The 13110-nt window shown below is 47.6% G+C and overlaps 1 protein-coding gene across 7 annotated transcripts in view; it reads right to left on the bottom strand.

Moving 5' to 3' along the window:
- Positions 1 to 8807: 8807 nt before the first annotated feature.
- The window catches only part of RBM47 (RNA binding motif protein 47), a 93299-nt gene continuing 88996 nt past the window's right edge, over positions 8808 to 13110 (bottom strand). For all 7 annotated transcript variants that reach the window (XM_014957855.1, XM_014957853.1, XM_014957854.1 and 4 more), the window contains 2 exons: positions 11996 to 12198; positions 8808 to 11473 (listed from right to left, as the gene is read on the bottom strand). In XM_014957855.1, coding sequence (XP_014813341.1) covers positions 11222 to 11473; positions 11996 to 12198 — 455 coding nt within the window. In that variant the 3' untranslated portion in view covers positions 8808 to 11221. The remainder of the gene's footprint in view (positions 11474 to 11995; positions 12199 to 13110) is intronic.

Genomic DNA, 13110 nt, shown 5'->3' with positions numbered 1-13110 from the left:
GCTGCTTAGACCAGAGCAGCCATCACATGAGGCTCCTTGTAGTGGGAGTGTCCAACCAAAAATCAAAATTTCATGCGAGCAGTGGCTTTGGCAACAGCCTGCTCGCAAGCTGTCACCCAGTGAGCTGCCAGGGTAAGTCTCCCCACCCAGTGGGGAGGTGTTGGCAGCTCAGGCTGGTGAGACCCATCCCACAGGAGCAGAAGTGAGGGGCCGGGGCAGCAGCTTGGGGACTGAGGATGCAGCTGCCCCACGCCTGCCTGTGTCCTGCTTGGGATGCAGCTCGAGCGGATGCCTCCGAACAGCTTTTTGGCAGAAATCTTATCGTGGTGTGCCCAGCTCTATCATTTGCTAGTTCCTGTATCAGTTCATCCTTGACACCTATCCTTTTATGTCTATTTAAATGTCTCTATTTCTAGCTTTCATCAGTTTGAGCCCCATGTTTCTGGGAAAGAAAAAAAAAAAAGTGCTTTGTTATGACAGTCACTAGTTGACCAAAAGTTGCTTTCTTACTAAAAAAAATTACAATCTGCTTTATTTACCCTTCAGTTAGAGATATTAGCTCATTTGGACCTGGCTCTCATTTTTGATCAATAGATCCTATAACAGTCATCAAAAGCTTTTTTCTGTTTGATTAAAGTGGAAAAATAAAATTTAGACAATCACTTCCACTTTCCTTAGTGGCCCTTTGCTTTTTTGAGAAGGAGAACCCTGTTCCTTGACTGCTCTCTCTTCTCCATCCTCCCAGGCCTCATCTACTATTAAATCTTATCTTTTGGGTTGCCGTTATCTTCTTGGTACAAGCAAAACCCTAATTACACTGAATTTCTGTGTTAAAAACACCAGATATCAGTGCCTTAACCAGCTCTTCCATTTCTGGAGTGAAATAGCTGTTGCATAAAGCTGCCCTTTGTTTCCCTTGTTCACCTCTTGCAGGTTTTTCCACTCTACCTTTACTTTTTATCTTCCCCCTTCTGGTTTCATTAAAAGAGTAGCTTTCATCTTTTGTTTCAGGAGGTGCATGTTCCCATGCTGGCCCTTCTGTACTGCTTTCACATCAAACTTGACAGAAGTGGATAACCAACCAACCCCGTGACATGTCCTGCCCATCACACCGGGGTTGTAACGTCAGATTCCAAGGAAAAACATTCTGGAAGTGCACGTAGATACAATTTTGTCAGATAATGAGTATATTCCAACTCCTTCTACTCACTATGGGATTTAAACCTTTTGGGGCTTATGAGTTGACCCAATTAATAAATAGACAGGTAAAAATTAATTTAAAAGAAAAAAGACTGTTCTGGTAAGGCTGGAATCAACAATAGGAAAAAACGGAGGGGCTCTATGAAAACTTGCCAAGTATAATTAATAATAATGCTTTTAAGTTTGTAATGAACTATCAGAAGGCTATCCTGAAATATCTTTCTTGCAGGCATGTTCTCTTTTCTTTCCCCCAATATAATGTGTGGTGCCAGGATGTTTTAGTAGTCTTTTCTTAAAGACTTGTCTTGAAATATCCAAAGTCATTGAGTTATGAGTATTTAAGATTATTATAAATGATGGCTCATCCTATACAGGCCATTTTTGTCAAAGTCAAATTTTAAAATGCTTCTTGGTAAGAATTTTCCACGGTCATGGTAAGAGGAAGAAAATACCTCTGTGTGGGTGCAGTCTGAGCTACACCAGTTAAATCAGACACGTAGAGGAGTGATGCCACAGGAAACTCATCCACCTTTCAGATTTCTTTTTTTTTTTTTTTCTCTGTCCCTTATTCCAAGGTGATGTAACCTCTGCCATTCACAACGGCCAGGTCAGCTCTCCCCACAGCTTTCCCTGTTTGCAAATCTTGAAAACCCATTTCTGGAGTTAACTGGGGTCAGATCTCTTGAAGGCTGAGGGGTGATTGCCATGGTGTGTGTGGGAGCGCTCCCATGGGTCAGAGCCTGAGACAACAGCAGGAGAAAGCCGGGGGGGAGCAGCGGCGGGGGCAGCGCTGGAGCTTTCCCAGGAAGGGAAAAGGGCAGAACAATTTTATTTGCTGCCCTGACGTGAGAAAGAGCTGTTGGTGCTTGATCCCCCTCTTGCTGATGGTGCTCGGTGCCAGCCCTGTGGCCTGAGGAGATGTGCATGGCCATTGCGCAAGCAGTGGGAGAACAGATGAGCAGAGGCTGGTGGAGCAGCCCCTGGGGGAAACCCAGCTTGGCTGCTGGGGGAGAACGTGGGGCCGTGCTGGGCCCAGGGATTATCTTTGGGAAAAAGCAACTGAGATGAATAAGTGGGAGCAGGAGAGCTGCCAGTTGATGAAAATGGCTCATGGCAGGAAATACTTGGGCTGAGCGTTGGCAGCCTCATGGGAAGGCTCATGTTGCAGTCGTAAGAAGTGGCATTGCCCAATTTAATCTGCAAGGTATTTTCTGTGCCGCCGGTGGGGCTTTCATATCTCTCAGCCACGCTCGCCTGCCCCGGGCATCACTAGCTGTGTGTTTTTCATGTGCTCCTGCTACTCTGCCCTCGCTGTCACCCTGTGGATGGAGGCAAGCTGAGATGGGAGCAGATGCTGGGCTGCTGCTGGGGAGCTCCCTTGGGCTGCAGGGGCTCTCCTCTCTGCCTCCTGCCTGTGCCCGAGCACTGGTTCATGTGGGGACGTGGCAGACCACGCCAGGAAGCTGAGCTTGGTTAAACACGAGCCCTTGCTCCTCCTGCTCAGTTGGCGGTGGCTGGTGGGCCCAGCACCAGGGCTGGCAGCAGTGGTTCTCCGAGGATGGTGGTGGGTGCTTGGGTTTCATGGCTCTCCTGCTCTTGCTGTGGGCTGGTCAAAGCTGAGCCAGCTCCAGTCTGGAAACCCAGATGTCATGCTCTCAGAACACTTGAGATGAAAAACCCTGCTTGGCCCACGCAGATGCAGAGCTGGCATGTCCAGGGGGACAGCAGCAGTACCTTCACAAAGGTACTTTTCAACTGTAGCTGTTATCTTGCTTAGGCTGACGTTTCCATGGAATAAGCAGACTGTAGCAAAAAGTTGTTTAAATAGTCAGACTAATGTTGCCCTAAAGAAAATATTGGTGTGTGTTAGAACGTGGGAGTGCAGCCAAACAGAAAAAACAAAAGCAAAAAGCCATAGTTCTCAGAAATCAGCGGGCATGCCACCCTCAGTGCAGGAGAAGACGACCTCCAGCAACTGGCACTCTCACAACAGCTATCGCACCCATCAGTCGTTTGTGGGTGATGGTTTCCTCTGTGCTACCAGGAAAATGGTGGCGTGTACCCTCGTGGGCCGGATGGACCATGCTGGGGGCAACTCAGGGGCACTGTGTGCAGAGTTTCTTGCACGTCTTTCATTTCCATTAACGTTTTCTCAGCCTGTGTCCTCATCTCAGCTGACAACGCTGACTAACCGGTGCCTCACCAAGGATGCTCCCCCACTCATAACCCAGCCTAAAGCATCTCAGAGGTGTGGGCTGGCCTTGGCACTGTAGGGGCTGCGTGCTGGTCCCTGGGGATGCTCCGGCAGGAGGGAGGTGCTGAGTTCCTCCCAGCCTCTCCATCCCAGGGATGTGATTCCTACTGGGGAATGGTAGGAGCATGTTCCTGGTCCAGGGTGGTGGCAGCTCTGTGCCACCATCTGGACTGACCTGGCTGTCCTTATCCCAGTACACCGGGCACCCAGCTTTCATTTTGAAAGTTAATGGTATTTTGGAGGTGAAGCTTGCTGCTTTCCTGAGTGATAAGGTGTTAAATAATTTCCTAACCTGTGGGTCATCGCTGCTGCAGCAGCTAAAAAAGCAATTGGCTTTTGGAAAGTTGGTATTCATACCCGGGTTGCAAAAGCAAATGGTGGGCAATCCTCACCTGCAATGAGCTGACGTGTCATTAAATGCCACAGCCAGGGAGAAACAGTGATGCTCACGGAGTTTTAAAGCTAGGGAAGGGTGTTTGGTCATGAACAGCTGCCCTGTCCCAGCCTCCCCTATGTTAAAGCACTCTGGTTGGGTTTTTTTGTTCTGTTTTTTTGTTTTTTTTTTTTCTCTTGTGGGCAAATCATTTACTGTAATTTAATGATCACAACCACATAAAATTCACTTCCTTGTGGTAAAAAAAAAAAAAAAGAAAAAAAAAAAGAAGAAAAAGGATTAAATGTCTCAGTTTATCTTTCCATGTAGGTCACATGGCCAGAGCTGGTTGTAAAATGTTGAAAAACGAGTTTGAGGTGTACCCAGTGCCAAGTGCTGTACATTTCCGTATTCTCCCTCCCCTCCTATTGCTCACAAAGACACCACAGAAAGACAAGGAAGTTTGCTTTCTCAGGGAGCGAATTTTTTTAAATGAATTTAAAGCAGCATTTATTATTCTTAAATTTAATCCTTTAAGACTTCAGTGCTGTCCGAGTCCCAACCCCCAAAGGAACAGCCTGAGAAGAACTCGTATAAAAGCCAAAGCGTGGAGCAAAGTCACTTAAAACAGAGAGTGTCTCAAAACCCCATGCATGCTGCAGGGATGGGGTCCAGGGGTCCTCTGTCACCCTGGTGAAATTAAGAAATGCTAGGTGAGCTTGGAAGGAGACCCTTGTGCAGCACGTAGCCTCTTGTGCAAATGGCAACGCTGTTCTCTGGGGTTTTGAGGTATCTACATACCCCTTGGAGCTGGGCTGGGGGCTCAGGCAGTGGCGAGGTGTCTGAATCTGCTGAAAACCCACTTGTCAGGGACAGTGAGGAGGTTGGTGGGTTGGATCAGCGTTTGGGAGTTTGGCTCCTGAGTAAGGGGTGATGGGCATAAAGGAGTTTGGAACTCTGAGACACTACAGTCCTGAACAGGACTTGATTTTTCTTCCCACTACAAATTATAGCAGATTTCCATGATTTGCTGAGTCTTCGTTCACTGCTTCTGGGCAGTGGCAGTGTCTGTAAAAGCTGAAGGCATGCTGATGCCTTCCTCAGCTGAAGTCTTTGGTACGGGCAACTTATTCGTGGGTGAAACTCAACCCTGTTGTGGGACCCAGCCTGAGGTCTGGGCTCTGCTGAAATCCTCTTCTGCTTTGTGTTAGGAAAGAGTGAAACCATGGGAAAAACACATTGCTAATTAGAATGTATCAACTTTATTTAAAGTACAATTGACATCTTTGTCAGATGGAGTATGGATGCTGTCTGGTTTTAGGGAAAGCAAGTGACAGGTTCTGAATGAGCTTCCAATAGTGCCTATGGGAAAAAGAAACCTTTTTTCTAAGCTGAGACACACTTAATACTGCACCATTGATGCCTACCGTTAAGATGTCTGTAACCTTCCTGGAGTTGATCCTAGTGGTCACCTTGCTGGTACAGGACTGCTTAGCACCAGAGCTGTTTAAAAAGCATCCTTCTTACTTTAGTATCAAATACAAAAATGTAATTTGATTGACATTTGCATATGTGTATTTGACTATTCCCAAGACTCCAAAGACTAGAGAAACTAAGGATGCCTTGTTTGTGCACAGCCAGTGCATGCACAAGTTTAATAAGCAATCCCTTGTCATTGCGTGCTCTGGTGACTGACTGCAAGACAACCTGGTCCATATCCTACAGATTTGTTACAGGAGTGAGAATTGCTCGTTGTAGTCATTGCTTCAAGGCTTTACAGATTTGTTACAGGAGTGAGAATTGCTCATTGTAGTCATTGCTTCAAGGCTTTGGAACCAAGGAACTGCTCTAGCCTGACTGCAAGACAACCTGGTCCATATCCTACAGATTTGTTACAGGAGTGAGAATTGCTCGTTGTAGTCATTGCTTCAAGGCTTTGTGTAGGCCGGTTTACCTCTGACCAATTTAAATGCATCTCTCTCTCTGCTGGTTAGCTTGAGGTCACTCTTGTGGCTTGTGTAGGCTCTTTGCAGGATTTTTTTCATGCTTCAGGAAGACCTTCTGGGTTACCTGTGGCTTCCTGCTTCCCACCAGCGTGCAGATCGCAGGCAGTGGCCAAGCTGATGCTGAACTCCTGTGACATTGCAAAAACGTGCAAGGACAGGCTCAAAGTGCAGCCTGGCTGGCAAAAATTACATGTGTGTGTTTGGAGAGAAGCAAAAAAAAAATAATAATTCACAAAAGTATATCTTGCTTCTAAGTAAAGCTACAGCTGTGGACAACCAGACCATGAAAAGTGACACAGTGTGGTGACCACCCTATGAACCAGCTGTGTGTGGAAGCTCAGGAACAGTCTGGCTGGCCACAATCCCACAGCCCAGGTTAGTGATCTTGCCTCTCCAAATGCCATGGGGAAGGGTGGCTGTGGGGAGCCCTGGGTGGATGGAAGCGATGTCCCAGGGCCTGCCGTGGGGCAGGGCATCGAACAGCAAAGCCTGTTTAGATGGAGACATCTGCCACCGTGTTGGGAAGATGCAGCTGCGTGGTGCACATTGGACAATCCTGAGCACATCTGGGCATTTTTCCCTATAAAGTTTTCTGGTGAAGACTTAGTCCTTGACTGCTCATCTCCCGCATGCAGGGCCTGCAGTTTTGCCTGAGGCAGACCTTCTGGCTTATTTGACTAGGAAAACAGTGAACGCCAGTCCTGGTCTTCTGGCTGGAGGGAAAAAAAAACCAAACCAAAACATGATCTAATTCATCAGCTTGATAGGAAATAGTTTGTATTGAAGTACTTCTGTGGTACCAAATTTCTGAAAATTTCCTTAGTGTCTTTTTGCTCTTTGGTGTCTGGAATGACCATAATTGCAGGGTACAGCCTGCCCTTGTGCCAGGAGGGAAAGACCTGGTGCCACAGAACAGCCTTTTTTTGTTCCCTAACTTGCAGTTTCTCCCTGCAACACCCTTCTGACCATTTTGTTGCCAGGCAGGACTTGGCCCTGAAACTCAGTCAAGTGTGATTCAGCATTTAACTGGCACACTGGAGCATAAAACCGGCCTTTGCTGGCTTTTAGATGCCCAGCAGAGGTAGTTTCTCTTGTTATGAGGTAGGTCTGGGGTTTATTTATATTACAGGTCAGCAGGATGGGCCAGTTTTGCGGCTGATAGGCACAGGGGGAGCAGAGAGCTCAGTAGGTGCTCAGGACCCAGCCAGACCAGAGACATCAGGGGTGTAACACCAGCCACAGGGAAGGAGATGGAGTACCAAATATACCTTTCCAGTTGTATCAAAAATGCATTTTGCATATAGTTTGAGCTCTAGTGCTTATATAAATGAGATGTTGCAATATCAGAGTGGTATTAATCCACTTCAGTTTCATGTTAATCTGTTTATATAGTAGCTATATCCCAATCGTGTTAATGGATGGTGTTTCCTGAAGAAAGACAAAACTGTTTTTTAGTGATTTAGGTCAAAACCTGCCAGGGAAGTGCATGTGAGAACGGGATCGCCTTGGCAGTGCGTGGAGTTGTCACAGTGCCCAAGACCTCAGCAGAGCTCCTGACATTCCCAAGGCAGCAAGGTCATCTTGAAAGCACAATTGCATTTCTCTGGCGTTATTTATGTTAATATCCTGAGAATGACTTGCATATTTCAACCTTATGATGGGTTAATCATTAATTAAGATCTTACAAAACTGAAGTCAGAAACCAGCAGTCCAGGAAAAAAAAAAAACACCACAAAACTCTTGTAAAATGTCTATTGAGAAAAAGCTGCTTAGATTCATTTTAATCATGGCTATCTTGGATAAAGTGAAAGAGGAAAGAGCCAGAAAGATGTCTCAGTGTGCCACAGTTCTTCACCTCACTTGGAAAATGTTGCTTTTTGTGAGGGGCATGGCTTACATCTGAGCACCAGAAAAGAGCCCGTGGTTTGCTGGTGGATTCTTTCTCATCCAAGCAAACGTAGGTGGACCTCTAGTCAATGGAAAGGTCAGCAATGAATTGCCAAAAAGATGTTAGTCTTCTTGTGTAACTTGACAAGTAGGTGAAGTCCTAATGTGGCTGTATTGCCTCGAAAGCTGTTTTTAGCATCGTGCTGATTGCCCGTTCCCTGAGCAAGATAGATCGATCTGCTGGTGGAAATGATTTCTGGGACACACAGAGTCCTAAACCAAGCCTGCAATGTTTATACAGGGAAAACAGCCAAAATTAGGTGACTTTGTCCCCTCCTCCCAAATTCCACATTATTCACTAGCACTAGTCCCTGTCTTGGTCGCCGCCGCCTCTCCCATCTCTTTGCTCTGCCTCAGTTTACCTCTGCTCCCTCACACTGCTCTTCTCCCCGGTACTTGCAGCACATTGTCTCTGTGTGGGTTCACACCAGCCGGGGATTCTGGAGGTGGAACACGCTGAGATGAAAACTGACATGCTAGTCCACAGCACTTCTGCCCCACAGTGAGGACATGCAATGGAGCTAGAGGGGTTTTGTGCACTGGATGGATGGAAAGCACAGAGGGATGCCAGCTTCAGCTCCATCCCTGTCCACGCACTGACTCTAAACTGGATGTGAAAAGAGATCTAGGCTGATCAGAGGCTGCTGGAAGAATGGGGAGATGCCCAGTACCCCTGCTGGGAAGGTTACTGTCCTCTACAGGTGGTGGGAGTGGGCAGCCAGTAGGACAGTGCATCTCCCCTCCTGCCCCCAACACCCTTGCCCCAGCTTGAAGGGGAGCACAGCCTTGATGGAGTGGCTAAACCTGGAAGTGGGATGTGGCAATGAAATAACAGTCTCCATTTTTAAAGAATGCTTTATTCACTACATCCTAGAAACGTACCGTAAATGGAGCAAGAACTAAATAAACTCAGAGGCTTCCAACAGTACAGAGAACAGAGATACAATAAAACACCTAAAATATCAGCTCTTTTGAGAATAAGGCACACTAGTTCGTTTTGTTTTTTTTTTTTTATAATTTTTTTTTCTTTGAATATTTTGTTCTTAACCTAAAGATGTTCACATTTCAAGTTATCAGACTTACCTCAGTAGTAGTGTACATGAAAGGGTTTAGAAGCAAGTGTAAAAGACAGGCAGGGGTGGGAGGCTCAGTGTGACCCGGCTGCCTGCGTCCCCGTGTCCTGCCTGCGTCCCCAGGTCCTGCCTGCTCCTGCCCTGGCACGGGCAGCACCCACCAGTGGCCTGGGACACCTCGGGGTTTGCCCTCATTGGCTCCTTTCTCTCCCTGCCACCTCTGCAAGCGGCGGGGACCCTCATCCTACCACGGGGGAGAGGATGAGTAGGAAGGGAGCCGTCACCCTTCATCCCTCCTCTGTGGGTCAACCGTGGCGTGGGGCTGGAAAGGGGCTGATGGAGACCCAAACCCCTAGACTGCCTTTTCCCCACCCCAGGGGTGTTTGTGCAGAGCCCACGGACCCATGGTGACATTTAGTGTTGAGCCGTGCGAGGCCTTAACCGGAGGGCTGGTTGAGGGGGGGCTCCCCCCTTGGGGCTTTGCCCGAGTCCCCTCGGGGCGAAGGTCTGGGTGCGCTTTCAGGAGCAATAAAAATCTGCCGGGAAGGGGTGCGGAGGGGCAGAGTCCAGCCTAATGGTTAACCTCCTCGCAGGGCTTTTGCTGAGGGAGCGACGGGGTTAAGGAGAGCTCAGCTTGGCTGAGCAAGAGCACCTATAAAACCAACCGCTCGGTTTGGAGGCAAGGGAAATAATAATTATAATAATAATAATAATTAAAAAAAAAAGGTGTATTAATTCAAAGGTGACTTTGCTGAGCTGGACGCGGTGTGGAAGTGGTTCGGTTGTCAAAATATACTCAATAGGAAACCCCTTCGGTTGGTACTTATACCACAAAAAGTAAAGGAAAATGGTTTACTGCCTGCTCACACCTCGTGTCGCTGGAGCTGTGCTTGCAGGGCTGATGCACTTCATACAATGGGCAAGATATTTCTATACCGTTTTACTGTATTTTACATTCACCGCACTACTAAATAAAAGCCTTTAAACAGGCCACAAAACACTGCAATAATATATTTACTTCTTAATAAAACAAACTTTTTTCATAACATCGCAATAAAAGGTTTTTGTTTTGTGGCAAACCACATACCGTGTAAATTTGCAACATAAAATGACTTCAAAAAATGCATATTAAAAGATATTTACAAGCTCTACGTCTTAAAAATCGTCGGGTCTAATCGCTCCCGCCCCTGATGTGCATGTACAACTCCGGTCGTGGAGAAGGGGGTTTAGGTGTGGGAGGGAGGCCGGGAGGGAGGCTTAGCCCCGTTTCACTAATTCCAGTATCACTACCACCCCTAGTACCTCGGAAATCTCTGGCGGAACATGATGGAGCGATGGGTAGGTAACGCTGCGAGAGCAGCGCCTGCTCTGCCCGACAGCAGCATACATTCGCAGTCACTACCAACATATACTTCAAAGAAGGAAATAAAGAGCGTTGGAAAAGAGCCTAGGCTTTATACTGGATGAAGATCTAAGTCAAGACACCTCGCGCGAAATCTCGGCTACTCGTTTCTGCACCTGCTCCAACTACGAGTAACTTCAATAAATAGAAAATCCAGTTGTTAAGGAAAACTCAGAGCCTTTCCTTTACTTAACACAAGCCTGCAAATCACACTGGGAAGAGATTTGTGTGAGGAGGCTTTTTTTTTTTTTTTTCCTCTCTTTCTCCCAAACAGGCAATATTAGTTACTTCCGATTTCAAATAAGAACAAGCAGATTGGATTAATGCCAGCACAAAACGGCAGAGGTCTTGCACATTTTTCAAATTGCACTTTCCAGTATAATTTCTTAAATAAGATACTTGTTGGTTTTTTCCTTAAAAAAAAATTCTAAAGTATGTATTCTTTAAATATTGAATATATTCTTCAAAATATATTGTTAAAACTTTCCCTAGCTGCTCAGGTGTGCTTTTTAATATATAGCTGATATATTATTAAAGGCACTACAAAATAGACATCTCTGGAGTGCAGAAGTTACTAAAAAATAACCTTCATACCACAAATATATTGAAAATATAACTGCTAATAAAAAAAAAAAAAAAAAAGACCCTATGCAACCCCCCTAGGATGCGTATAAATGCACGTCAGCGGTGGGCTGGATGCATCGAGGTCCTTTAGAAATGTATGAATACAGGCATGTTAAATTTTAAAAATAGCCTAAAAAAAAGTTAGTGAAAACTTCAAGCGTAGAAAATATTTCAAACACGTTTTGTTTTTTTTGTTTTTTTTTTTCTATGACATTCTTCACTTCCTGCATCAGTTGACCGAGCCCAAACGTTTACTCTTTCGCAGCCGGGTTCTTTCTTCATAAATAGTAAAGTGTTCCTTCAGTGTGTGTGTTTCTCCACCGCCCTCCTCTGCCAACAGTCTCAGTACGTCTGGTAGACGTCGTGGATGGGCACCTGGATGGTGGCGGCCGGGAAGGCGGGGGGGATGTAGCCGGCGTACCCCCCGTAGGCGGCAGCGGCGGCGGCAGCGGCGGCGTTCTTCTGTAGCGTGGCTATCGTCGCCGTCGCCGCGGCGGGGGCCGCGAAGGGCACGTAACTTGTCCCGTAAATGCCGGCGGCGGGGATTCGCTGCACGTTGGGAGCCATGGTGTACACCGGCGTGATGGGGCGGCCCTGGAAGGAAAGCATCGGGTTCACACCTCCAAAAAAACCCAGTCCTTAATTGCTGTAATATCCCGTTTCCACCCCCTGGAGAGGGGGGTGAGGCCCTGGGCAACCTGGTCTAGTTGGGGGTGTCCCTGCTGACTGCAGGGAGGTTGGACTAGATGACCTTTGGAGGGCCCTTCCAGCCTGGGCAATTCTATGATTCTATGATTCTATAATTGTGAACCCCCTAGAAGGTGAAGTAATAGCGGGAGGGTATGGGAGTTACGCCATCACGCGAGATGTTCCCTCCCTCCCAGATTTGGGTTCCCCATAGAGGGGGAGCAGCCATCCAAAGTGCAGATGTCTAAGACAGGTCAGATGGACTGCAGGGCCGTTGGGCACCATAATATCCTTGACGGCATCTCCTGAATGGGAGCAGGGCAGGAGGCCAAACTTTTCCCCCAACCTGAGAACGCAGAACAGGCCATATGGAATGCAGGATGTATGGGAAATGGGATGTATGGGAAGCAGGACTCGTGCCGAACTCACCTGGAAGGGGGGAGGCGTTGAGACGGCTGGTATTACAGCTGCGGCCGCGGCTGCCGCGGCGGCTGCCGCACTAGCTGGGTCCTGCTGGACGGCTATAGGGTTGATGATGTGCTCGACAGTGTGGATTTTGCCATCTTCCATCATCTTGGCTGGCGGAGCAGCCTGAAACATGGAGTACTGGGCACCGATGGCAGGGATGGCCACTAGGAGAGACCAGACACATCAGGTGCATTAGGAGCTTGTCTCCAGAACCTCATCTCAAAGAACCCTCCCTCCTGGCTGCACTGTCTCTCTTGCAGTGGTCCTGCACTGCTCTCCTCAGAGCAGGTAGCCCCGTATGCTGGCACGGGGACCTGGGCCACCTCTGCCATCCCCACGGGTGGGAGCACTGTGGCTGATGCACAGTGGTGGGCTTGGTGCTGCCTGCTCTGCCTGGCATTTCCCCCCATGCTCCCGGCACGGATGTCCCAGGGTGAGAACCCTGCTGGGGATCAGGGGCTGCAACCTGGATTTGCCCCTTCTGACCACCACTGTCCTCCCCCCTGGCCAAGAGTGTAGCCTGAGCACAGGGACGGGTGGGAGTGCATACTCTCCCAGTGGGTCCCTGATCCAGGTGTTGAGATCAAGGGACGTGTGACTCCCATAGGCAGAGCTACTCCAGGAAAGAAAACTGTGGTTTGTACTGCAGAAGTTGCAGGCAGCAACCGGTCCAGTCTGTATGCTGTCCTTTGGCCAACCCTGAGAAACATCAGCTCATTTGCTCTTACTCATTTCCCAGGACTAACTTGGCTAAATATGTTTTATCCCATCTTTCTGCTACAGGATCAATATGCTTAATGACACTAAAAATGAAATTGCTCTTAAGAGAATTCTCCCTCATGCCAGAATTGGACAATGCAACCTAATTAGATCTATGGTCTTTCAGCCAAAGGGTAAAGGCTGTGGTCAGAATGATGGTGTTCAAATGGTGAGTTTGTAGTGGTCCAAAGCGGAGCTTCGTGGCACTGCTTTGGGAAGAAATGTACTTTGCTGAACATTCCCAATAATCACAATAATTGGATATGAGCTGGCAATGTTCACTCACGGTTTATAAAGCCAGTCACACCCTGGGCTGC

This window comes from Calidris pugnax, unplaced genomic scaffold (assembly GCF_001431845.1).
Source record: "Calidris pugnax isolate Ruff unplaced genomic scaffold, ASM143184v1 scaffold349, whole genome shotgun sequence".
Classification (NCBI taxonomy): domain Eukaryota; kingdom Metazoa; phylum Chordata; class Aves; order Charadriiformes; family Scolopacidae; genus Calidris; species Calidris pugnax.
This window is presented reverse-complemented; position numbering and strand designations above follow the sequence as displayed.